Raw genomic sequence first — 27,500 nt, forward strand, 5'->3', positions numbered from 1 at the left:
ATTTTTCTTCCCAATGTAAGTGCAAGGCTTACCCTGAGCCAACTAAAATCTCCTTAGTTTCAAAATGCATGAGCCTTAATAAACGCATGCGAGAATTCCAGGATTTGTAAGAAGAAAAGACACTAACATGAGCAAGTAAACAGTGCAAATTGCCGGACTGGAATTCAGTTATCCCTAGGTCTTTTGAGGTTAAACATCTCCACTAGTTTCCGCTTTTCTTGCTAATTTTTTTTTTTTCCTATGAATTATAAAGCCTCGTTATACCACTGTATTTCATATGGTCTTTATTACAAGTAAATTCCCGAGAAAGAAAATGGCAATAAAATAACCTGTTCTTCCAGATGGTAACTAAATAATCCACTGGCTATAACCAGACCTTTATTTTCGCACACGGAGTTTATTTATTTACTGCACTTGGCTACAATGATACCGCTCACGAGGAACCAGGGCACTGATTGATCTTACTTGAGTTCTCAAATAAGAAAAAACAGGCAAGATCTCCAAGTTCTTATATATTGATCTAATACTGGAAAGGGACACAGAAACTTCTAAAAGCAAAGTATAGTATTCCTTTCAACTCTATTTTTATCTGATTCTATGACAAGACACCATTGCCAAACTGGGTCAGACTTTCAAACCTTGCAGAATTTAAAGAATTTTAATATATTGATAATAAAGCAGGAACTAACACAGGACAATTAGAAAAATACTAACCTAGGCTAGTTTCACAACATCTTGAGCAAGATTGTTAAAAACCACAGATGAGATTAATATAAAATTATTCTCAAAGCCTTTTAATACTTTGCCATAGTTTCTTCTCTGCGATATTCCAAAAACCAGAAAAGCTTGCCTTTAGTTACTTCCCATATTCACTGACATGTGAGTCCTCTTTGTTGATAATGCAATGCTCTACTTTCATGGAAATTTGTGCATTATAAAAATGAGATCAATGTGCTCTTTGTGCACTGAAGCTGGTCTTAGCATTGGCAGCTTCAGGTGTGGGGGTCTTGCAGATCAGTTTCCATAAAAAACCCAGCATGACAGCTACATAGAACCTGAATGGTTCCTTAGGGGAAGCTTTTTATTTGTGCTACCCCAGTCTCTGAGCCAAGAAGAGTATGAATGGCGCAACAAAAATCTGATTTTCTGTCCTAAACATTACAGACAAGGTTAAAAAGCCATTTCATCCTAAAATTCCTTTTAGAGAGAGAAATTTAGACAGGTTCTGTTTAAAGTTTAGAGAAAAGACAGCAGCAAGAAAAAGAACTTGCTGTTCCTCTCAGAACTCTCTAAATGATTGTGTGACATAAAAGTATCAAAAATCACATATGTCATCAGGGACTAATCTGCAGATTAAGAATCAGAACATGTAAGACCGTACAGGGCTGATGTCTCTGACATCCATTCTTGAAGCCATGCCTTAGGACTTGGTTAAACCCACAAATATTTACAAGGTAAAGAGAATACTGCAGCCAGCTTTCCCAACAGCTAACAGAAAGAAAGCATGTTTTTATAACCTTATAACAGGATGCAAACATAAAAAAAGTCAAATTACAATTAAAAGTTAAGCTTCTGCATCCCATGGAAAAGAACTCCAATACAAGTTGTGCATTGTTCTTCATTTCCCTGGCCACTCCTTGCTCTCATGCTCAGTAGTACTGTATGTCTTGGCATAAAGGTAGAGAGATGTGACTGTTCCAGCTCTGCAATTTCCAGAATTCCTCAGTCCCAGCACCTGCATTATCCCCAGGCTGCAAAAAGCCTCAGAGGTGACAAGAAATGTGAAGGCTTGAAGATGCTTCAGTCTCTGGTGCACAGTGTAGAGAGGAGTATCTATAGCTAGAAATAAGTACATGTGCTGTCACTGGACCCTGTCAGGAACCTGAAACCTCCAGAGGAGCTTTCCCTTCTGCTTGGTGTTCATTGCTGCTTAATGCAATGACAGAACAGACTGCTTGCCTATTGGAGAATTCAAAATCAGGTTTCCTATAAACAATTAATTATAACTCATAAGAAATAAGCAACTATGATTACCCATGTCACCTAAAAAGATCTTGTTATATTGAGTCAAATTATTGACTGCAATAAGTTGTGCAAGCAGTAAAAAAATAACCAGTCTGATAAATTCAGTTCAGGTAACTAGAAATTAAGAGAGAAAAACAAAACCCAAGCAAAACAGCTAACCTATAACCTGGACTCAGACATGTGACTTCATTGGTTTGTGGTTTGATCCTTCTTTGATCTGAAAAGTTCATAAATGGTGGTAAAATCTTGGGCTTGGAGAACAAGCATTACTCTGGAGATCCTTTGTGAGGTGTAGGAATACCTACTGTGTCAGGAGTAGGGAAACTTCTCTGGTTTCTGAATTCCTCTAGGTCATAAGATCTGGAACTTGAAATCTCTGACACACGGAAGGGAGTCACCCAAAATCATGCATCAAGTCAGAATCAGAATGAAGAAATAAAAAAAGTCTCGAATCACAGTCCCATGGTTTTCTACTATAGTCTTCAGCAAAACTTTGAAATGTGAAACTAAAGAAGTAGTGCTAACCTCCCAGTTTTGTAAACAGAGCAAGAAATTAAACTTCTTATATTATTTGAGGTATCACATTTGATAGAGTAAGATAGAGCCAGGATGACTGTGAACTTAGGTTCCAGGTTAGACCCAGGAAAGCCTTTCATCAAGTGTGAGCCTGAGAACAAAGAGTGGCTCCACTGGAGACAATGGAACTATCCAGAGGGCTCAAACTAAGGATTTACATAAGTGCTTTGCTTGACCTGAGCCCTAAGATCTAGTTAAAAGGCTGCAGAAGTTGGGAGTTTTTCAGCTTCCTTCAAATCTATTCAAGCTAAAGACTGTGTTTCCAACATACTGCGGCTTTAGTTATCTCCATGACTTACTGTGCAAATATTTATCTGCGTGATAATCCAAGTTCTATGGAATCAGGAGTGAACATTGTGAAAAACTTTCTCACTGGGTATTAATCCACCACAAGGACACCAGCTTTCTTGATGGAAAGTAAGAACACTAAATCATAGAGTTGTTTGGGTTGAAAGGGGCCTTAAAGATCATCTAGTTCCAACTTCCAGCCATTGGCAGGGACACCTTCCACTAGGCCAGGTTGTTCAAAGCCCCATCCATCCTGGCCTTAAGCATTTCCAGGGATGGCGCAGCCACAAGTTCTCTAGGTGACCTATTCCTGTGTCTGACCACCCTCACAGTAAAGAATTTATTAACAATAGCAATTCTAAACATGCCCTCTTTCACTTTAGAATCATTACCCCTTGCCCTGTCCCAGCCCTCCTCATCTTTCCTATAATCCCCTGTTAAGAACTCCACATGCTCTGGTGAAATTAGTGCAGTGCTATGGAAGCAATTGTCCTTGAAAAAAATGGTGTATTGAAAAGAGGAATTCACTGGAGATGTAGCCAGATCTAAGACTTTAGGAAGGGACTAAATTCTTTTAAAGCAAGATTTGTGTATCCTCGGGCAGGAGATTCAAAGGCACCCAGAAGTGTCAGCCTACAGCAGACAGTCCGCAGCACAGCTGGCAGGGCTCTGGCATCTTTGCCAAGAAATCATTGGCAGAAGAACAAGGTGTTGTGCCTAACAAGCACTTTCAAAGCAAAACCACTTTTGCATTGAGGTCTCTATCAAAAAAGTCACAAAAGGACTGGCACAAAATTTGCTGTTCAGCCCAGGGTGACCTGGTGGTAGCAAAGCCTGCACACAGCAGATGAAAGGAAGGGAATGCTTTTACAGTGGTACAAGACACAGCATGGTGCACACTACCCATAGTTTCTCTACATTTGTATGAAGGCCTTATATCAAAAGATCTGGGAAAAGATACACAACCATCACTGACAGAGTTTGCAACTGATACTTAATGTGCCAAATAATAACTAAGACTGATCATCTTGGTGGTAACATAAACTGTACTTACTTAGTTCATGTTTTAGATAGGGTTTTTGGGTTTTTTTTTGGTTTTTTTTTGTTTTTTTTTTCATTTTGTAACAGTAGGATTGTTTAACAACTCTGTAAAGCATAAAATTTGTATTAATGACAGTGCCCTTGAGAAGAATTTAGGGATGGAAACAAGTGTTTTCTATCCAGAACAATATGGTGCTTAAGACAGCTGATGAGGTGCCTGGATACATATACAGGAAAGGCATTATGTCCTTTATAGCATCTAAGGTTGTTTCCACAATGCTTGCATGCTTTTATACCTTGTTTTATATTCAGATTTGAAATGAGATACTGTCACATTGCAGACAGTGCAGAAATGGGTGGCATGAATGAAAATAAATTTGTGCTACAGAACTGAAGACGAAAACTGCTGTACTCACCTGAGAAAGGTTGTAAGCTGACTCAATACTCTGTAAACACAGATGAGAGGAAGAGTTGGATGAAAAAGTGCTGTTATCTACCATGCCAGAAGCAAAGAATGAGAAAGAATAATTACTGAATTTTTTCAGTGAAAACATGGCCATGAAAATATATCATTAAACTGAAGTTTTAAAATGTAGTGATTGCATCAGAAAAAAACCAAAAGTCAGGTATTTAGTTGGGCAATTGAATACTTGGGAACTTTTCATTATTTATGTCTTTCTTATTAAAGAATTATCAAACCTGCACAGACTTCAGCTTTAGCATTTCCTCCAGGGACGTAATGGAATTCTGTTGTGATGTACATTACTTTATTTTGCTCCTGCTCAGGTCCTTGTGTCAAATTCATTATTATTGATACACAGTAAAGTATAGTGCATAGGAAAAGATGACAACTTTTCTTGCCACCATTGCAAAGCATATAACTTTGTACTTTATTTATTCTAAACAAAGTCCCAAATGATTCAGCATATTTTTTCAGTCTCTAAACCTTATAATCATAGGCTAAATTTCCTGTAGATGATGATAAGTCTCCCGCAGGAATGAGTTTCAAATTGCTTGGTAGCATCTATAAGGAAGTATTTTAAATGTAGGGAGGACCACAGGTGAATATTGCTTTCTCAAAATAGGTTGTGGGAGCAGGAGAAAGAAGAGTACTTAATAAGCATTCTGAAATTTTTCACTTCCTGGGAAAGTGAGCATTTAAAAGAGATCATATGCTCTACTTTGATTATTCAGGCCAAAACCAGAAGAGTTCCACAGGAGCAACAGCAAGGTTTTGATTTGAGAGGAATTTTTTATTTCGGTGGAGGAGAAAGAGAGATGTTGTAATGGGATCCAGCTTCAGCTCTCATTCAGGTCTCATTGTTAAGAGGTTTTGATCCTGGTAGTGACCAAGTACCTTTGGTTATCTTCCAGTGCACACCACAGCACTAACCAGGAGTATGGAAAAATCTGGCAAAAGCTCCATTGGCTATTAATATGTAATGCACAACTCAGCAAGGTCCAGCCCTCTGATAGCAGGAAGGATTTGGCATGCATTTCTGCCCCACCTGAAAATCACCTTCCTGGAAAATATTGTATGGATAGCTTAGCTATCAATACTTGTATTCCATCAGAAAGGCATTTTTTTGATTCATAATGCTTCCAAGGAATAGGAAGTTCTGGACTCAACCATTTACTTATGTCAGTGCTCTACAAAGCCAAACATTTTCTCTTTGCAGGTAGAAATATTTCAGAGATTTCTTTGTATATTAATTACAAAATAACTACATTTGCATTGAGCAGGCTCTTTTTCCCCTCCACCCAGACTTGAATTGCACAACATAAAGGCATCATAAAACATTTGCTCCGTGAGTCCACATAAAGAGCTCCAGCTTTCTCTGGGAAACTTAGAGCTCTTTGGAAGCCAAGCTTTCCACAATGGTAAGTCAAAGGTTTAGATTGGTTTGGGCTTTTTGCAGTGGGGATACAGACAGGTGTTTGCATTAAAAGTGCAAAAGGAGAGCATTTGAGAGAATCATCTAGTGACACATTTTAAATGTGGCTATATTATATTTCAAACTTGCAAGATGCAAAGACAGGAAGACACCTCTGTGAAGATTATTGTCAATTTTGTTCTTTGCATTGTAATTCTTTGCAAGAAACTCTAATAGATATCCCTTAGTCATTGACTTGCATTTATCCTTTCCTCAGAAATGTTTATGAAAACACTCAGAATTTTGAAACATCTATGCTTTTAAACCATGCTTTTAAAACATATAAATGTGAAGTACAGTTTAAAATATAGTCATTTTATAAAGGAAAAAGGTCTATGTTCTGTCTGTGTATTTTTTCTGTTCTTCACTTCTGATGCCTCAAATTATGTCCTGTTCCAGCGCTTTGAGTTTCCAAAGGTGTTTGCAGAATCTGAATCGACATTTAGGTAATGATAAACAGATAAAAGTCCTATGCCATAGTTTTGCTGCAATTTGTACTCATGTAATTCCAAAGTTACAGGCATCAAGAACTACCTTTGATGGGCATCTCAGGAATGGCTGAGGTTCTACCCAGGAGGCAGTAGTTTATACAATATTTGTTGATTGATAAAAGGGAGAAATTACCCTGCTCATCTTTCTCTCTACAGAGGAGCTCTCTGGCTTTCTTTGTTGCAATGGGCAGCATTGTGACCCTGGGTGATGCACAATGCTTTACTGCACTTCGAAAGCCAGGATGGCCCCAAAAAGCTAGGAACAAGGAAGTTTCTCTGACCTGATTGCTCTTTTATCACTTGGCTCTATATGGAACTGCCAGGAAGGGCTCAAAATACAAGGGAGGGGGAGACATTGCAAAACCACAAATGGGGTGCTCCAGAGCAAGTTGCCAAAAGTAGGGGGAAAACAAAACCTTCCCTGGGCTGTGTATGGTTGTGATGCCTTGGGTTTTAGCTTTTATATTCTTCAGAATCCCTGCTGCTTAGTGTGTAACCCTGAAACATCATATTAGATGTTAGTAAGCTCTCTTCACGTGGTAGTTAGACCAAACAATTCTTTTCTAGCTAGAGACTCAAGTACAACTGGTACCCAAAAGCCACAAACAATGGCAAGAGAAAGGAGGCAAGCCAGGGGGCTGAGACTTCATAGCCTGGGGCTGTAGGTGGATATTTGACCCCAATATATTGATGAACCAAAACTTTAAAAAAAGACGTGCATAAACTTGTGAGCAGAATCCAAGTTTAATTTGATTTTTGTGTAGCCCCGGCTGGGCTCTTGAACTGCCCAAGGTGTATCCTTTCAATAAATACCTATTTTATTCCTTTTGCTCTGCCTAATCTCTGTTCCAGCTCAGCCTTTCCAGCCAACAGCTGCAGCAATATTATTGCAATTAGTGGTGGGTTACAATTACTTCTCCAATGTGTGGAGCTCATTGAAGAGTCAAGGGAGTAAACCCCAAATCCTTGCACGTTTCTATTGTCTGGAATGATATTTTCAGAAAACTGAAATAATTTTTAAACTCTTCAGCCTTTGGGTGGTGGCTTAAAGAACATATTGTGTTTTGCTGCTGTCTCATGCAGGCTGTATGATGAATGGAAAAATCTATCCCTTTGGACACATTGAGAGGACAGAAATGTGCCATACATGTTACTGTAACAAATATGCACTGCAATGCTGTTCTGCGTAAGTTTGAACTTCTTGGTACCATTATTGCCTGTAGGATGATTGCAGCTTTCCCTTGCTGGGGATAAATGGGTCTGTATGGGCACAAGAGAGCCTTTTCTGATCCATGTCACAGAGCTAGTGGAAGCTCTGAAACTAACATTTGCTTTCTATTTGCTTTCTCTCTGCCACTGACAGCAGTCTATATCCCCAACATTACAACAAAGAGAAATGTAAAGTCATTTTTGACAGAAAGCGCTGTCACTCTGTTGTGGTGCAGAAGGATGATCCCTCTAAGTTTTGTTCCTTTGGTCTTGCGGGATAACAGCTGCTCCAAATCTCTCTGCACTGTGGAACTCCTCTCCTCTCACAGAGAAGCACCATGACACGGGATAATCTGAAAAAGAGAGCACTTCAGTTGCTCGTTGTAACCTCTGAATTGACCCAATTCAGTTTACAAGATGCATAATCAGATATAGTGTCTCATTCCTGTCATTACTGCATTTGTTGACTACAATAAACTAATATGAAACATCAATAGATGCTTCATATTGATGATTTGATTTTCCAGTGACATGGGGAAATAGAACCTTCTCTGAGAAGGAAATACACTTGGCTTTCTACTCTGACATGCTGAGCATCAGTATCCTGGCACAAGCCCCTGTCAGGCTTTACAGGATCTCTTGCAGCCAGGTGTCAGAATCCATTATCAGATTCAATTTATGCACAGTTTGGGACATGCTGTGCAATGGCTCCAATTTCAGGTGCATTGAATTTTGGTAAGATCTGTACTGCTCTCACCTCAGAAAAACCAGTGAGGATGAGAGATCATCATCCTTTTCTCCCATATTTGCCCTTATTATCATCAATGTCATCACCCAACACCGGCAGTGACTGTTCATGTCCATTGCCCACTCTGAGCAGTTTAAAGCAATGTTCCAATGTTTAAACTCTGATGATCTGACTTGTCCTCTGCCAAGCCCTGATCCTGAAAGCCTACACACACTGTGCTGCTTTAGTGGTTCTCAACCACTCTGAAAAGGAGATCCAGAGCAGCCCCTGGACACATGCTTCCTGATGGCAGCAGAGCTTGAGGTGCTAAGAATGCAGATGCCTTCTGTCTCCTCAGTACAACAACTGCCCACATTCACAGGGGAATGAAGCTCAGCTTGCAAGCAGGACTTGGAAATCAAATCTCCCACCTGGCAATGCCTAGTGTCCTACATCTGCCCACATATATGAGAGCTGACAACAAAACCCTGTTAAATGCTGCCTCTACATGGAGTCCTCCTCTCCAGAATTGGATGTTAAAAATCCACAACAGTTTGTAGTTAAGTGTTCCATGGTTTGAACAGAAACACACCTTCCCAAACAAGTGGATTGTTTAATGAAGTTCCAAAATCACAGTCAATATTTGTCTTGTGAAAGTAGGAGGTTCCACACAGCTGAGCATTCTCAGTGCAGGGATCCTCACTTGCTCCCCAGTCAAGTGTCAATCCACATTTATTCATCAGGGCTGTTTCCTTCACAGGGCAATCTATCTCAAACTCTGTGAACCATTATTAAAATCAGAAATGTTAAATGTGATATTTTCTCTGGCTTTGTAATTTGATTATGAACTTCTTTTAAAGTTTCTAAGACCTGGAGGTACCTTACCTTTTTTTGAGTGAAAAATATCCAAGTATTTTGCAGGTACTGGTATTACACACTTCACCTTTGAAAGTTCTCTTAAAGTGCTGCAGCTGGATAAATGGATACCAGTCAATAGCTCATTGTTTCTGTACAACTGCTTCCTGTAAAGATGAAAAATGTGAGTGGTCAGAATGAAGAATCAGCTCAGCTTTTTCCAGTGGAGACATTAGCATATGCCTTTTAAAAATCTTGATGCCCATTCACTGATTCCATCCTATCATTCCTCTAAATGGACTATGTGAAAACATACATTCTCATGTTGCTTAATGTTCTAAAGTAAGTTTTGCCCAAAAGGTTTTTGTGTTCTTCAGGAGAGGAACAGATTTGAGACTTGTCCTGAATGACTTTTCTGGTTTTATGCTAGTTCATATCAAAATTACAGAGGACACAGCCTCATCTGATGCACCTGAAGGAATGTTCTTGCTTTAAGAAAAAACAGCCCCAGCTTTTTAAGGAAGGAATATTTTAAGCATAGAGATCCAAGACTTCCTACCTAAGTAGCTCAGTGGACTGTTTCTTGAGAAAATTTGGTTTTCAGAATGTATGGGGTTTTTTTTTAATTTTATTTATCAAATAAATATAATTTAACATAGAAAAAAACTTGGAATTACCGTTTGGATTATTTTTAATTGGAAGCATTCAGAAGTGCAGACAGGAATATTGAAATTCTGCTTGATTTAGCCTGGTAATTTGCCATGTGACACAGAAATATTTCAGTATTCCCAATTTTTTAGTAGTAAAGCTGCAAAAATTGGGTGAGGAACTATTTTTTCCTAAATTTATGAAACACAGTTCATTATCTTATATCTTATTTTAGTGGAGTAGAAAGGGAGATGTTGTAATGGGATCCAGCTTCAGCTAAGGTCTCATTGTTAAGAGGTTTTGATCCTGGTAGTGGCCAAGTACCTTTGGTTATCTTCCAGTGCACACCACAGCACTAACCAGGAGTGTGCAACGATCTGGCAAAAGCTCCATTGGCTGTTAATACCTAATGCACTACTCAGCAAGGTCCAGCCCTCTGATAGAAGGAAGGATTTGGCATGCATTTCTGCCCCACCTGAAAATCACCTAGCTAGATAATACTGTATGGATAGCTTAGCTAACAATACTTGTATTGTGTCAGAAAGGCGTTTTCCTCAGACATAATGCTTCCAAAGGAATAGGAAGGTTCTGGACTCAACCAGTCACTCAGGTTAATGCTCTACAAAACCAAACATTCTCTCATTGCCAGCTGGAAACATTTCAGAGATTTCTTTGGCTATTAGAAAACAATTTTATTTTCATTGAGCAGGCTTTTTTTTTTCCCCTCCACCCAGACTTGAATTGCACAATATACAGTAATCATAAAACATTTGCTTCCTGATTCCACATAAAGAACTCCAGCTTTCTCTCAGAATTTGGATCTCTCTTGAAGCCAATCTTTCCACAATGGTAAGTCAAAGGTTTAGATTGGTTTGGGCTTTTTTGCAATGGGGATACAGACAGGTGTTTGCATTAAAAGTGCAAAAGGAAAGCATTCAAGATTCATCTAGTGACACATTTTAAATGTGGCTATATTATATTTCAAACCTGCGAGATGCAAAGACAGGAAGACACCTCTGTGAAGATTACTGTGAATGTTGTTCTTTGCATTGTAATTCTTTGCAAAAAACTGTACAGATATCTCTTAGTCTTTGACTTGTTGTTATGCTTTCCTCAGAAATGTTTGTGAGAACACTCAGAATTTTGAAACCTTTAGGACTATGCTTTTAAATCTTTTAAATGTGAAATACAGTTTAAAATATAGTCATTTTATAAAGGAGAAAAGTCTATGTTTTGTCTGTGTATTTTTTCTGTTCTTCACTTCTGATCCTGAAATTATGTCCTGTTCCAGCTCTTTGAGTTTCCAAAGTTGTCTGCAAAATCTGAATCGACATTTAGGTAATGATAAACAGATAAAAGTCCTATGCCATAGTTTTCCTGCAATTTGTGCTCATGTAATTCCAAAGTTACAGGCATCAAGAACTACCTTTGATGGGCATCTCAGAAGGGCAGTGGTTCTCCAGAGCAGGCAGTAGTTTCTAAAATATTTGTTGATTGATAAAAGGGAGAAATTACCCTGCTCATCTTTCTCTCTACAGAGGAGCTCTCTGGCTTTCTTTGTTGCAATGGGCAGCATTGTGACCCTGGGTGATGCACAATGCTTTACTGCACTTCGAGAGCCAGAATGGCCCCAAAAAGGTAGGAACAAGGAAGTTTCTCTGACCTGATGGCTCTTTTATCACTTGGCTCTATATGGAACTGCCAGAAAGGGCCCAAAATAAAAGAGAGGGGGAAGACATTGCAAAACCACAAATGGGGTGCTCCAGAGCAAGTTGCCAAAAGTAGGGGGAAAACAAAACCTTCCCTGGGCTGTGTATGGTTGTGATGCCTTGGGTTTTAGCTTTTATATTCTTCAGAATCCCTGCTGCCTAGTGTGTAACCCTGAAACATCATAACAAGTGTTAGTAAGATTTCTTCACAGGGTAGTTAGACAAAACAATTCCTTTCTACCTGAAGAATCAAGGACAAGTGGTACCCAAAATAGCACAAAAAACAGTGAGGGAAAGGAGGCAAGCCAGGGGGCTGAGACTTCATAGCCTGGGGCTGTAGTTGGATAATTGACCCGAATTTATAGATGAACCAAAACTTTAAAAAAGAAGTGTAAATCTTGTGACCAGAATCCATCTTGGATTTGATTTGGGTGTAGCCCTGGCCAGGTACTTGCACTGCCCAAGGTGTATCCTTTCAATAAATACATATTTTATTCCTTTTGCTCTGCCTAGTCTCTGTTCCAGCTCAGCCTTTCCAGCCAACAGCTGCAGCAATATTATTGCAATTGTGGTGAGTTGCTATTGCTCCTCCAGCACATGGAGCTCATTGAAGAGTCAAGGGAATAAACTCCAAATCCTTGCACGTTTCTATTGTCTGAAATTATATTTTCGGAAAAGCTGAAATAATTTTTAAACTCTTCAGCCTTTGAGTGGAGGCTTAAAGAACATGTTCTGTTTTGCTGCTGTCTCATGCAGGCTGTATGATGAATGGAAAAATCTATCCCTTTGGACGCACTGAGAAGACAGAAATGTGCTATACATGTTACTGTAACAAATATGCACTGCAATGCTGTTCTGCGTAAGTTTGAACTTCTTGGTATCATCATTGCCTGTAGGATGATTGCAACTTTCTGTTGCTGGGGATAAATGGGTTTGAAAGGGCACAAGAGAGCCTTTTCTGATCCATGTCACAGAGCTAGTGGAAGCTCTCAAGCTAACATTGGCTTTCTCTTTGCCACTGACAGCATGATACATCCCCCTCATTACGATGAAGAGAAATGTAAAGTCATTTTCAAGAGAAAGAGCTGTGACTATGATGTGGTGCAGAAGGATGACCCCTCTAAGGAGTGTTCTTTTGTTGTTCGTATGGGCTAATACCTGCTCTAAACCTCTCTGCTCTGTGGAATTCCTTCCCACAATTGCTTTGCCATGAGAATCACCATGACATGGGAAAATCTCCTAAAAGAGAGCACTTCATTAGCTTGCTTGGAACCTCCTAATTGTTCTAATTCAGCTTACAAGGTGCATGATTAGATAGAGTGTCTCATTCCTGTCATTACTGCATTTGTTGACTATAATAAATTGAGATGCAACATTAATAGATGCTTCATATTGATGATTTGTTTTTTGTAGTGACATGAGAAATGCCTCCTTCTTTGAAAAAGAAATGCACTTGTCTCTCTACTCTGACATGCTGTCCATCAGTAGCCTGGCAGGAGACCCTGTCATGCTTTACAGGTTCTCTTCCAGCCAGGTGTTAAAATCCATTATCAGTTTGAAGAGATGCACTATTTGGAACATGCTTTGCAATAGCTCCTATTCATGGTGTGAAAGGTTAGGTCCTCCAGTGCTCTAGGCACCATATTAGTCAGGTTATTTTCTTAAATGAGTGAAGCATCTAAATGGTGCTAAAGGTTATTTATTATGGAAGCACATCATTCTCAGAAGGCACAGTCACAGACAGCAAAGTCCATGCTAGGTTTTGGTATAAAGTCCCAGACAGAAGCAGAAGCTGCCCTTGTCAGGGTCCTGGGAAGCTGATGTTGCTGCGGCAGCTCCTTTCTTCTTGGGTGCTGATGATGACAGCGAGAGAGCAAAGCAAAGCAAAAGCAAATGGCAGTGGCAAAAAGCAGTAGCAAAACAAAAAAGCAAAATGCAAAAGCCTCAGCTCTCCCCAATACATAGTCCTATATAGAATTTTCCCAACAATCTAAGACACAAAGTCAGACCACCACTCCTTAACCTATAAGAATTCCAGTCTCTTAGCACGCCAGGTTACGTATAGACTATCCATACAACCTATCTTGTTCTGTCTGAAAAGAAATGTAAACAATATTCTTACTATAGCTGTATTATGTCCAAGCACTGTCTAAAACTACACTCCTGGAGCCTCCACTGAAAACATAAGTATGCTTTTCAGCCTTCACCAAAACTCACACATCGACTCTGGCATTTGAACCACTCACTTACTAAAGGCATTAGAACTCATATTAAAACTTACTGACTCACTTACCTATCCTAAAACTTAAACTTACAGCTCTACTTCACGTGTGAGTGGCTTAACATACTTCATTCCATCCAAAGACTTTAATTCAATCCAGGTACCCTGATTTCTCTCTTAAGAATTCCAATACCCCCAACTCACTTACTCCAATCCATGCTGCAGAGACTTTTGTAAGATCTGAACTACACTCACCTCAGAAAAATCAGTGAGGGTGAGAGATCATCATCCACTTTCTCCCATGGTTTCCCTTATTTCCATCAATGTCACCACCCAACAATTGGCATGACCATGACTGGTCATGTCCATTGACCACTGTGAGCACACCTGAAGTTTAAAGCAATGTTCCAATGTTTAAACTCTGAAACTCTGACTTGTCCTCTGCCAAGTCCTGTTCCTGAAAGCCTACACACACTGTGCTGCGTTAGTGGTTCTCAGCCACTCTGAAAAGGAGATCCAGAGCAGCCCCTGGACACATGCTTCCTGATGGCAGCAGAGCTTGAGGTGCTAAGAATGCAGATGCCTTCTGTCTCCTCAGTACAACAACTGCCCACATTCACAGGGGAATGAAGCTCAGCTTGCAAGCAGGGCTTGGGAATCAAATCTCCCACCTGGCAATGCCTAGTGTCCTACATCTGCCCACATATATGAGAGCTGACAACAAAACCCTGTTAATGCTGCTTCTACATGGAGTCCTCCACTCCAGAATTGGATGTTAAAAATCCACAACAGTTTGTAGTTAAGTGTTCCATGGTTTGAACAGAAACACACCTTCCAAAACAAGTGGATTGTTTAATGAAGTTCCATGATCACAGGAAATCTGTTATCTTGTGAAAGTAGGAGGTTCCACACAGCTGAGCATTCTTAGTGCAGGGATCCTCACTTGGTCCCCTGTCAAGTGGCAATCCCCATTTTTTCAACAGGGCTGTTTCCTTCACAGGGCAATCTATCTCAAGCTCCGTGAGCCATTATTAAAATCAGAAATGTTTAATGTGGTGTATTTTATCTGTCTCTGGTAATTTGATTATGAACTTCTTTTAAGGTTTCTGAGACCTGCAAGTAACATACCTTGGTTTGGGTGAAAAATATCCAAGTATTTTGCAGGTACTGGTATTACACACTTCACCTTTGAAAGTTCTCTTAAAGTGCTGCAGGCTGGGTATCTGGATATCTATCAATATCTCATTGTTTCTGTACAACTGCTTTCTGTAAAGATGAAAAATGTGAGGGGTCTGAATGAAGAGTCAACTCAGCTTTTTCTAGTGGAGACATTTGCATGTGCCTTTTAAAAATCTTGATAAGCATTCACTGGTTCCACCCTATGATTCCTCTAAATGGAGCATGTGAAAACACACATTCTGGTGTTGCCCCAAAGGTTTTTGTGTTCTTCAAGAGAGGAAGAGGTTTAATACCGGAATGACTTTTCTGGTTTTCTGCTAATTAATTTTGTAATATAGACTATGTTGTAATTTGTGTTAGTTTGTAAATTAATGTGAAATAAATAATGTTTCCATGAATAAAATAATAAAGAAACTTGGAAACCAAAAAACCGTGGAGGGAGGGACAGAGATTGCTTCATTGCAACATTGTGACCGCAAACAAAAGCTGAAGAGCTCGGATGAACAAGTAAAGAGACATAGCCCCAAGGGAGATAGTCCTCCGGGAAACTGTCCAGGAAACACCCGAGCGATGAGCACCCAAGTAGCGATGATTAAGATAATCACAGCCTTCAGCAGAGCTACATCTCAGTGCTGGCTTCCCGTACACCAAGATCTGCACTCATCAAAATTCATCATTTCCAAGACATGGTTTTGTCCAGCCCAACGCAGCGAAAGAAAAACACATGAATATGCAAAACAACGAAAAAAAAAGAAAGACCTCTGCTCCAGGCCAGGAGAGACTGTATAAACACGGGACTGCCCAAGGCGGCTGTGTGAGCACTGGGGGATCCGATGGGCTGGGGATCGGATCCGGGTGTGCCCACCCGGTGCTGACCCCGGGCTCGGGGCTGTCCTTTGCCATTGTGGCTATCCAGGACCGTATTTCCGGTCGCAAAAGAAATTATCCCTTATTTTGGTTATATTTTAATTCGGCTGAAACTTTATTATCTATAACAATCTCAAAATTACAGAGAGCACAGCCTCAGCTGATGCACCTGAAGAAGTGTTCTTGATTAGGGAAAAAACAGCTACAACTTCTTAGGGAAGCAATATTTTAAGCATATAGATCAAATACTTCCTACCTAAGCAGCCCATAGAGTTGCTTCTTGATAAAAACTGGGTTTTCAGAATGTATGGGTTTATTTATATGTTATTTATTGAAAAAAAAAAATAAAAAATTAAGAAACAAAAGAGCTTGGAGTTTTGTAATGGATTACTCTGTAATTAGAAGCACTGAGAGGTGCAGACATGAAGATCAATATCAAGTCTGTTGTAGCCTGGAAATGTGCCATGTGACATAGAAATATTTTGGATTTTTTCAATTTATTACACAGTAGAGCCTCACAAATGAAGTGAGGAAATATTACTTCTAAAGTTTATGGAACTTATATTATTGATTATCTTATATCTTATTTTGGTGGAGGAGAAAGAGATGTTGTAATGGGATCCAGCTTTAGCTAAGGTCTCAATGCTAAGAGGTTTTGATCCTGGAAGTGAACATTAACCTTTGGTTATCTTCCAGTGCACACCACAGCACTGACCATGATGATGCAAAGACCTGGCAAAAGCTCCATTGGCTGTTAATACCCTGTGCAGGCCAATGCCCCTGTCTTGGCTCAGCCTGCAGCCCTGCCCTGGAGGGATGTTCCTTCAATGGGATGTGCCTTCAGTGGGCTGTGATTATCTTCTCTCATCCCTCCCCTGCAGAGACACCCCTTAAGTTGGCACATCCTCCCTTTCCATGGTGAGCTGTTCCCAAAGCCTTCAGTGACCCCACCATGCCTTAGTGCCCATGTTAATTCTCTGTAACCCATTGGTCTTTCCCCCTTGGTACCACCCTTGCTTTTCCCCCAGTTCTCTAGGGAGCAGTTGTCCCTGGCCCCCTTCACAGAGCTGCTGGACAGTGAGGGAATTGCTGTGGAATTGCACAATTGGAATTCTGGCTGCTAGGAGTCCTGCCAGAAGACCCTTTTAGAAGACAGTCCCTTGTGGGCCCCTGTCTCTGGGCAGGTTGGCAGCTTCCTGGGTCAGAGCACTGGACCTCCATGGACCTCCCTAGTCACCTTCAATACCTACTGCACTACTCAGCATGGTCCAGCACTCTGAGAACAAGAGGGATTTGGCATGCATCTCTGCCCAGCCTGACAATCACCTAGCTGGATAATACTGTATGGATAGCTTAGGTATCAATACTTGTATTCCATCAAAAAGGCATTTTTTTGATTCATAATGCTTCCAAGGAATCACAAGTTCTGGACAGAAAAATTTACTCAGGTCAGTGCTCTGCAAAACCAAACATTTTCTCATTGCCAGCTGGAAACATTTCAGACATTTCTTTGGATATTACAAAATAACTGCATTTGCAATGAGCAGCTTGTTTTTTCCCTCCTCCTAGATTTGAATTGCACAACATAAAGGCATCATAAAACCTTTGCTCCCTAATTCCACATAAAGAGCTCCAGCTTTCTCTGGGAACTTAAAGCTCTTTGGAAGCCAAGGTTTCCACAATGGTAAGTCAAAGGTTTAGATTGGTTTGGGTTTATTTTGTAATGGGGATGCTGACAAGTGTTTGCTTTAAAGGTGCAAAAGGAGAGCATTTGAGAGAATCATCTAGTGACACATTTTAAATGTGGCTATATTGTAGTTCAAACCTGTAAGATGCAAGGACAGGAAGTCACCTCTGTGAAGATTTATAGAATTTATGTTATTTGAATCATAATTCTATGCAAATAATTGTAAGAGACATCTATTTTCATTTTTATTTGCTGTTATCCTTTCCTCAGAAATGTTTGTCAAACATTCAGGATTTTGAAACATTTAGGTGTATGATTTTTAAACTGACAAATGTGAGGTGCTGTTAAAAATACAGTCATTTCAGAAAGGAAAAAATGGATATTTTGTCTGTGCATTTTTTCTGTTCTTCACTTGTGATTCCAAAAATTGTCTCCTGTTCCAGCTCTTTTGGCTTCCATAGGTGTTTGCAGAACCTAAATCAACAGTTAGGTAATGAGAAATAGACCAACAAAGTCTTATGCCATAGTTTTCCTGTAATTTATGCTCATGTAATCCCAAAAGTACAGATAAAAAGAACTACTTTTGATGAGCATCTCAGGAATGGCAGAGGTTCTACAGAGCAGGCAGTACTTTCTATAATACATGTTGATTCATAAATGGGAGAAATTACCATTTCTTTCTCTGCTTAACCTTCATTGCTATGTTTCTGTTACTTACCTGACAAATCCTTTGCTTGTTGCAGCATAAAGCACATTCACACACCTGACTGAACACCACAGAGGTGCTCTTATGTTTCTGTTTAGTTTCTGTGGAATGTCTCAAACTGTGATCTTTAGAGAAAGAAGCATGCCCAAGCTCACGTGACTGGCATTTCCAGGAATAGCATGATAAGGAAAATGGTAGGAGGAAATGGTGAAACATTAAGAAAAGACACCCTAACAAATGAAGGATTTTTGTATTTTCTATAAAGATATGAGTGACATGGCATGGACTATCTGTGTTGTTGCAAACACATGACCCAGGCACCACAGAATAGAACACTTTAGGAGTTTCAGTCTTTCCCTTTAACTTCTCTCATTCTGGCTATGGTGATCAGCCTGACAACTGTCTCTATTCTTGCCTAAAGCCTCAGGAACTCCACATCACAGAACCACAACAAAAATGAAGCATTACCCCTTCCAAGATGACTCCATAAACCCTCCTCATCCTTGCTTTCACTACACTCTAAATGTCACTCACTCAGTCCCATAAGGAAGCAGGACATCAAGGATTAAAATACCAAGTTTTTTCCACAGCAGACAGAGGAGTTTCTCATTGGCTCACCTCCTGCCTGAGGCTCAGAACCTTTCAGTGTCTCAAGGCATTGTGATTCAAGTAAGCCAAGCCTCTCACTGCTATTTTAAACCCAGTTTCAAGCAGCAACAGCCTCAGTAATAGTTTCCAAAGTTCAGAACAGTAACTTGGAATGATCTACTCATTTTAAATCCCTTCTTGCTAATCTGCAAGTGCTATCAAAAAATTTTAAATAGCTTCTTCCATTGCTTCTCAGTCTCTGGCTATTCCTAAACTTTTCCTTTAAGTTCTTCAGCTGGAGCAACCCATCAAAACAAACCTGAGCTCTCTCCTGCTTCTCCAGTCTGTCCACCCCAGAACAACCATCATTACAAGGTCATGCAGGCCTTTTCAAAAAAAGGTCTGGATGTTCAGCAGGTGCCAGGGGACGTATCTGAAGGCCTCTTACAGATGCTTAGCTGTTCCCCCACTAGACAAAAGGAGCTGCACCCTGTGTCAAGTCCCAGCCTGTGTCTGCATGGTTTGACAAGATGGCCCAGGTGATGCTAAGTACAACGTACAGCACTTGAATTTTGCCCAAAGACACACATTTATCTCTCTCTTCTCTAACCAGCTAACTGTGTCAAGAAACCTACTGGAACAGATTTAGATCTGATATCTCCTCTCCATTGCAAAATATGAAGGTATTGCTGTACCCAAAACTGGAGCAAAGGGATGCTCTACAAAGATGTTCTGGAGAAATGGATAAAGCTGACTCAAAGGCAATAAATAAAGCACAGACAAGCGCCTGACAGGGCTTTCAAATTTTTAATACAATTGGAGTTTAGTGTGATTTCTAGAGGCTGAATTTTAGCAGGGAGTAATTCTTCTGACATGGTAATATCATGCCATTTTGTATCTTCCCACCTACATGAAAAAGTCATCAATGCAGAGAAGTATCTGGAGTGTACTTTGCAACTATGCTCACGTACAGAAAAGGCTCTTTCCAATTTTGATTCAGGCTCAGTGACAGCTTTTGAAAACAGAGCTAATCAAAGTGGATTAAAATGCATGGAATGACTCCTTGTTATTTTTACAGAAGAGCTTTCTGACTTTCCTTCTTGCAATGGGCATCATAGTAGCCCTGGGTGATGCATACTGCTGGAGAAAAATGTACAAGCCAGAGGAGGCCCAAAACGGTAAGAAAAAGTAAGGTTCTCTGATCTGGTTGCTCTGTTGCAACTTGTGTCTATGTGGAGCTGCCAGGAAGGGTAAAAATACAAGGAGGGGGAAGATATTGCAAAATCACAAATAGGGAGCTCCAGCAGCAAGTTGCCAAAAGTAGGGGAGGAACAAAGTCTTCCCCTGGGCTGTGTATGGTTGCAGCAATGTTATTGCAATTGGTGGGATTCTATTGCTGTTCCAGTACATGGAGCTCATTCAGGAGTCGAGAGAGTAAAACCCCAAATCCTTGAACTATACTTTTGCCTGGAACTACATTTTCAGAAAATCTGAAATGCTTTTTAAACTCTTCAGCCTTTGGGTGGAGGCTTAAAGAACACTTTCTGTTTTGCTGCTGTCTCCTGCAGGCTGTATGGTAAATGGAAAACTGTATCCCTTTGGACGCATTGAGAGGACAGAGGATTGCTACAGGTGTTCCTGTGACAAAGATGGATTGGAATGTTGTGCCCTGTAAGTTTGACTTTCTTGGTACCATCATTGCCTGTAGGATGATTGCAGGTTTCCATTGCTGGGGATAAATGGGTTTGTAAAGGCTCAAGAGAGCCTTTTCTGATCCATGTCACAGAGCTAGTGGAAGCCACATAGAACTCTTGATTGTTTGGATCCTCAGCTGTGTTTGCCTTGGCTCATTTTCTGCTGATTGGGAGGGGACACAAGTTATTCCAGGCACATCCAGTCGGTGCTCTGCTTTAGTTTTCAAAGAACTTGTAAATACCACTTTCACTGGAGTTAAGTGGAGTTAAGTGGAGTTAAGTTTTTCATTATCTGAAAGTGGGGGTAAGGAGGAATGACTTAAGTGATATATCCTTAAAGAGCTTATGATGATCTGAATCCCTTTCCTGAGATGCTTTTCTCCAGTGAATATGCTAAATGTAATGTCACAAATCTCTGCTCTGAAGTATCTCTCCAGCACCCTCCTTTCCTCCTCTCCTGCTTCCTCAAAGGTCTAGAATGCCTTGATGATTATCTTTGTTTAGGTGGCACAGTCTATCAGGGAGCAGCCACCACATCCTATGCAAACTCGAAATAATAAAAAATTAAAGGAAAACAGAGAAAAATGCCAAGCCCATGCTTATCTCACAGTGCAGACTGCTGGGCTAGAAATCCCTTTGCTAGTGCTGAGAATCCCAGTATATCCCCACAGTGCAGTGCAGAGGGAAGGCATCATCTGAGGCTCTGGAAGCTGCTGCTGTGTGGGACTCAAGCTGGCTCAGCTGCCCTTAGCCATGGTTTCAGACCTTTCTCATTCAGACATACCTGAGGCTATAATAACTAAAGTATTGAAAATTTTGCTTCTCTCAAGCTAACATTTTTTTTCTCTTTGCCACTGACAGCTTTCATACTCCTGTTGCTTATGACAAAAAGAAATGTAAAGTTGTTTTTAACAAGGAGCGCTGTGACTATGATGTGGTGCAGAAGGACGACCCCTCCAAGGCCTGTTTTGTCTATGCTCGTGTGGGCTAACACCTGCTCCAAGCCTCTGCACTGTGGAACTCATCTCCTTCCTACAGATGCTTTGCCATCACAGAGAAGCACCAAGACACGGGATAATCTCATAAAAGAGAAAACTTTAGTATCTGTTCCGCAACCTACTAATTGACCTAATTCACTTTCCAAGATGCATAATCAGACAGAGTGTGTAATTTCTGTCATTTCTGCATTGTTGACTACAATAAAATGAGATGAAACATCAATAAATGCTCCTTCATGGTAAATTCCGTTTTGCATTGACATGTGGAAATAGCACCTTCTTTGAGCAAGAAATGAATTTGGATCTCTACTCTGACATGCTGTGCATCAGTAGCCTGTCAGACTTTACAGGTTCTCTTGCAGCCAGGTTCAAAATCCATTATCTGTTTGAAGTGATGCACTATTTGGGACATGCTCTGCAATGGCTTCTATTCAGAGTGCAGGGACTTTTGGTAAGACCTGTGCTGCTCTCACCTCAGAAAAATCAGTGAGGATGAGAGATCATCATCCTCTTTCCCTTTTTTTCCCATTTTTTCCCTTAATTTCATCACTGTCATCACCCAATGTTGGCAGTGACTGTTCATGTCCATTGACCACTGTGAGCACACCTGAAGTGTACAGCAATGTTCCAATGTTTAAACTCTGATACTCTGACTTGTCCTCTGCCAAGCCCTGATCCTGAAAGCCTACACACACTGTGCTGCTTTAGTGGTTCTCAGCCACTCTGAAAAGGAGATCCAGAGCAGCCCCTGGACACATGCTTCCTGATGGCAGCAGAGCTTGAGGTGCTAAGAATGCAGATGCCTTCTGTCTCCTCAGTACAACAACTGCCCACATTCACAGGGGAATGAAGCTCAGCTTGCAAGCAGGACTTGGGAATCAAATCACCCACCTGGCAATGCCTAGTGTCCTACATCTGCCCACATATATGAGAGCAGACAACAAAACCCTGTTAAATGCTGCTTCTACATGGAGTCCTCCACTCCAGAATTGGATGTTAAAAATCCACAGCAGTCTGTAGTTAAGTGTTCCATGGTTTGAACAGAAACACACCTTCCCAAACAAGTGGATTGTTTAATGTAGTTCCATAATCACAGTCAATATTTGTCTTGTGAAAGTAGGAGGTTCCACACAGCTGAGCATTCTTAGTGCAGGGATCCTCACTTGGTCCCCAGTCAAGTGTCAATCCCCATTTATTCAACAGGGCTGTTTCCTTCACAGGGCAATCTATCTCAAGCTCCATGAGCCATTATTAAAATCAGAAAGACGTAATGTGGTGTTTTTTCCTTGGCTTTGGTAATTTGATTATGAACTTCTTTTAAGGTTTCTAAGACCTGCACATAACATACTTTGTTTGGGTGAAAAATATCCAAGTATTTTGCAGGTACTGGTATTACACACTTCACCTTTGAAAGTTCTCTTAAAGTGCTGTAGCTGGATATCTGGATATCAGTCAATAGCTCAGTGTTTCTGTTTAACTGCTTCCTGTAAAGATGAAAAATATGAGGTGTCAGAATAAAGAGTCAGCTCAGCTTTTTCCAGTGGAGACATTAGCATATGCCTTTTAAAAATCTTGATGTGCATTCACTGATTCCATCCTATCATTCCTCTAAATGGACTATGTGAAAACATACATTCTCATGTTGCTTAATGTTCTAAAGTAAGTTTTGCCCAAAAGGTTTTTGTGTTCTTCAGGAGAGGAACAGATTTGAGACTTGTCCTGAATGACTTTTCTGGTTTTATGCTAGTTCATATCAAAATTACAGAGAGCACAGCTTCAGCTGATGCACCTGAAGGAATGTTCTTGGTTAAGGAAAAAAGAGCCCCATCTTTTTAAGGAAGCAATATTTTGAGCATAGAGATCAAAGTCTTCCTACCTAAGTAGCTCATAGAACAGATTCTTGATAAAAATCTGGTTTTCAGAATTTATTAGTTTATTTAATTTCTTTTATTAAAAAAAAACAAAACCCCAGAATTTAAGAAACAAAAGCTTGGAGTTTCCTAATGGATTACTTTGTAATTGGCAGCATTGAGAGGTGCAGACTTTAAGATTAATATCCAGTTAGTTAAACCCTGGAAATATGCCATGTGACATAGCAACATTTTGGCTTTTCTTCATTTTATTCCCCATCAAAGCCTCACAAATTAAGTTACGAAAAATTACTTCTAAAATTTATGAAACTTATATTATTGGTTATCTTATATCTTATTTTGGTGGAGGAGAAAGAGATGTTGTAATGGGATCCAGCTTCAGCTAACGTCTCAATGCTAGGAGGTTTTGATCCTGGAAGTGAACATTAACCTTTGGTTATCTTCCAGTGCACACCACAGCACTGACCATGATGATGCAAAGACCTGGCAAAAGCTCCATTGGCTGTTAATACCCTGTGCAGGCCAATGCCCCTGTCTTGGCTCAGCCTGCAGCCCTGCCCTGGAGGGATGTTCCTTCAATGGGATGTGCCTTCAGTGGGCTGTGATTATCTTCTCTCATCCCTCCCCTGCAGAGACACCCCTTAAGTTGGCACATCCTCCCTTTCCATGGTGAGCTGTTCTCAAAGCCTTCAGTGACCCCACCATGCCTTAGTGCCCATGTTAATTCTCTGTAACCCATTGGTCTTTCCCCCTTGGTACCACCCTTGCTTTTCCCCCAGTTCTCTAGGGAGCAGTTGTCCCTGGCCCCCTTCACAGAGCTGCTGGACAGTGAGGGAATTGCTGTGGAATTGCACAACTGGAATTCTGGCTGCTAGGAGTCCTGCCAGAAGACCCTTTTAGAAGGCTGTCCCTTGTGGGCCCCTGTCTCTGGGCAGGTTGGCAGCTTCCTGGGTCAGAGCACTGGACCTCCATGGACCTCCCTAGTCACCTTCAATACCTACTGCACTACTCAGCATGGTCCAGCACTCTGAGAACAAGAGGGATTTGGCATGCATCTCTGCCCAGCCTGAAAATCACGTAGCTGGATAATACTGTATGGATAGCTTAGGTATCAATACTTGTATTCCATCAGAAAGGCATTTTTTTGATTCATAATGCTTCCAAGGAATCACAAGTTCTGGACACAAAAATTTACTCAGGTCAATGCTCTACAAAACCAAACATTCTCTCATTGCCAGCTGGAAACATTTCAAAGATATTTTTGGATATTACATAATGACTGAATTTTCATTGAGCAGCTCGTTTTTTCCCTCCTCCCAGATTTGAATTGCACAACATAAAGGCATCATAAAACCTTTGCTCCCTAATTCCACATAAAGAGCTCCAGCTTTCTCTGGGAACTTAAAGCTCTTTGGAAGCCAAGGTTTCCACAATGGTAAGTCAAAGGTTTAGATTGTTTTGGGTTTATTTTGTAATGGGGATGCTGACAAGTGTTTGCTTTAAAGGTGCAAAAGGAGAGCATTTGAGAGAATCATCTAGTGACACATTTTAAATGTGGCTATATTGTAGTTCAAACCTGTAAGATGCAAGGACAGGAAGACACCTCTGTGAAGATTATTGTCAATGTTGTTCTTTGCATTGTAATTTTTTGCAAGAAACCCTAACAGATATTTCTTAGTCTTTCACTTGTTGTTATTGTTTCCTCAGAAATGTTTATGAAAACACCCAGAATTTTGAAACATTTAGGACCACGCTTTTAAGTCTTTAAAATGTGAAATACAATTTTAAATATAGTCCTTTTAGAAAGGAAAAAGGTTTATGTTTTGTCTGTGTATTTTTTCTGTTCTTCATTTCTGATGCCTCAAATTATGTCCTGTTCCAGCTCTTTGAGCTTCCAAAGGTGTTTGCAGAATCTGAATCAACAGTTAGGTAATGATAAACAGATAAAAGTCACTTGGTCTAGTTTTGCTGTTATTTGAGCTCAGGTAATCCCAAACGTACAGACATCAAGAAGTAATTGTGAACATATCCGAAACAGCAGTGGTTCTCCGGAGCAGGCAGTAGTTTCTACAGTTTGTTGATTGATAAAAGGGAGAAATTACCCTGCTCATCTTTCTCTCTACAGAGGAGCTTTCTGGCTTTCTTTGTTGCAATGGGCAGCATTGTGACCCTGGGTGATGCACAATGCTTTACTGCACTTCGAGAGCCAGGATGGCCCCAAAAAGGTAGGAACAAGGAAGTTTCTCCGACCTGATTGCTCTATTATAACTTGGCTCTATATGGATCTGCCAGGAAGGGCTCAAAATACAAGGGAGGGGGAGACATTGCAAAACCACAAATGGGGTACTCTGGAGCAAGTTGCCAAAAGTCGGGGAAAAACAAAACCTTCCCCTGGGCTGTGTATAGTTGTGATGACTTGGGTTTTAGCTTTTATATTCTTCAGAATCTCTGCTGCTTAGTGTGTAACCCTGAAACATCATAACAAGTGTTAGTAAGGTTTCTTCATGGGGTAGTTAGACAAAACAATTCCTTTCTACCTGAAGAATCAAGGACAAGTGGTACCCAAAATAGCACAAAAAACAGTGAGGGAAAGGAGGCAAGCCAGGGGGCTGATACTTCATAACCTGGGGCTGTAGTTGGATAATTGACCCGAATTTATAGATGAACCAAAACTTTAAAAAAGAAGTGTAAATCTTGTGACCAGAATCCATCTTGGATTTGATTTGGGTGTAGCCCTGGCCAGGTACTTGAACTGCCCAAGGTGTATCCTTTCAATAAATACATATTTTATTCCTTTTGCTCTGCCTAATCTCTGTTCCAGCTCAGCCTTTCCAGCCAACAGTTGCAGCAATATTATTGCAATTAGTGGTGGGTTGCTATTACTTCTCCAATGTGTGGAGCTCATTGAAGAGTCAAGGGAGTAAACCCCAAATCCTTGCACGTTTCTATTGTCTGGAATGATATTTTCAGAAAACTGAAATAATTTTTAAACTCTTCAGCCTTTGGGTGGAGGCTTAAAGAACATATTGTGTTTTGCTGCTGTCTCATGCAGGCTGTATGATGAATGGAAAAATCTATCCCTTTGGACGCATTGAGAGGACAGAAAATTGCCATACATGTTACTGTGACAAATATGCACTGCAATGCTGTTCCCTGTAAGTTTGAACTTCTTGGTACCATTATTGCCTGTAGGATGATTGCAGCTTTCCCTTGCTGGGGATAAATGGGTCTGTAAGGGCACAAGAGAGCATTTTCTGATCCATGTCACAGAGCTAGTGGAAGCTCTGAAACTAACATTTGCTTTCTATTTGCTTTCTCTTTGCCACTGACAGCAGTCTATATCCCCAACGTTACAACAAAGAGAAATGTAAAGTCATTTTCGACAGAAAGCGCTGTCAGTCTGTTGTGGTGCAGAAGGATGATCCCTCTAAGTTTTGTTCCTTTGCTCTTGCGGGATAACAGCTGCTCCAAATCTCTCTGCACTGTGGAACTCCTCTCCTCCCACAGAGGATTTGCATTCACAGAGAAGCACCATGACACGGGATAATCTGAAAAAGAGAGCACTTCAGTTGCTCGTTGTAACCTCTGAATTGACCCAATTCAGTTTACAAGATGCATAATCAGATACAGTGTCTCATTCCTGTCATTACTGCATTTGTTCACTACAATAAACTAATATGAAACATCAATAGATGCTTCATATTGATGATTTGATTTTCCAGTGACATGGGGAAATAGAACCTTCTCTGAGAAGAAAATACACTCGGCTTTCTACTCTGACATGCTGAGCATCAGTATCCTGGCACAAGCCCCTGTCAGGCTTTACAGGATCTCTTCCAGCCAGGTGTCAGAATCCATTATCAGATTCAATTTATGCACAGTTTGGGACATGCTGTGCAATGGCTCCAATTTCAGGTGCATTGAATTTTGGTAAGATCTGTACTGCTCTCACCTCAGAAAAACCAGTTAGGGCGAGAGACCATCATCCTCTTTCTCCCATATTTGCCCTTATTATCATCAATGTCATCACCCAACACCGGCAGTGACTGTTCATGTCCATTGCCCACTCTGAGCAGTTTAAAGCAATGTTCCAATGTTTAAACTCTGATGATCTGACTTGTCCTCTGCCAAGCCCTGATCCTGAAAGCCTACACACACTGTGCTGCTTTAGTGGTTCTCAGCCACT

The 27,500-nt window shown here is 40.5% G+C and overlaps 2 protein-coding genes across 9 annotated transcripts; both read left to right on the plus strand.

The window, feature by feature from the left end:
• Positions 1–27,003, plus strand: LOC130254616 (beta-microseminoprotein-like). 8 transcript variants are annotated; one of them, XR_008840784.1, is made up of 9 exons: positions 7,438–7,541; positions 10,529–10,643; positions 11,333–11,432; positions 12,260–12,362; positions 12,917–13,021; positions 21,794–23,983; positions 24,635–24,749; positions 25,440–25,539; positions 26,367–27,003. XR_008840784.1 is itself a non-coding variant. In XM_056494329.1 (5 exons), the coding sequence occupies exons 2-5, from the start codon at positions 10,641–10,643 to the stop codon at positions 12,656–12,658; spliced, it is 336 nt and encodes a 111-aa protein (XP_056350304.1). In that variant the 5' UTR covers positions 7,438–7,541; positions 10,529–10,640; the 3' UTR covers positions 12,659–12,882. The 8 variants fall into 8 exon arrangements, 1 of the variants encoding a protein (XP_056350304.1); XM_056494329.1 differs by lacking the exons at positions 12,917–13,021; positions 21,794–23,983; positions 24,635–24,749; positions 25,440–25,539; positions 26,367–27,003 and adding an exon at positions 12,529–12,882; XR_008840786.1 differs by lacking the exons at positions 7,438–7,541; positions 10,529–10,643; positions 11,333–11,432; positions 12,260–12,362; positions 12,917–13,021 and adding an exon at positions 7,936–8,213 and having other exon boundaries at positions 21,810–23,983.
• Positions 16,811–21,687, plus strand: LOC130254614 (beta-microseminoprotein-like). Its single transcript, XM_056494327.1, has 5 exons — positions 16,811–17,218; positions 17,340–17,454; positions 19,830–19,929; positions 20,320–20,422; positions 21,307–21,687. The coding sequence occupies exons 2-5, from the start codon at positions 17,452–17,454 to the stop codon at positions 21,434–21,436; spliced, it is 336 nt and encodes a 111-aa protein (XP_056350302.1). The 5' UTR covers positions 16,811–17,218; positions 17,340–17,451; the 3' UTR covers positions 21,437–21,687.
• Positions 27,004–27,500: the final 497 nt, after the last annotated feature.

The sequence above is a fragment of the Oenanthe melanoleuca genome, chromosome 6 (genome assembly GCF_029582105.1).
Source record: "Oenanthe melanoleuca isolate GR-GAL-2019-014 chromosome 6, OMel1.0, whole genome shotgun sequence".
Taxonomy (NCBI): Eukaryota; Metazoa; Chordata; class Aves; order Passeriformes; family Muscicapidae; genus Oenanthe; species Oenanthe melanoleuca.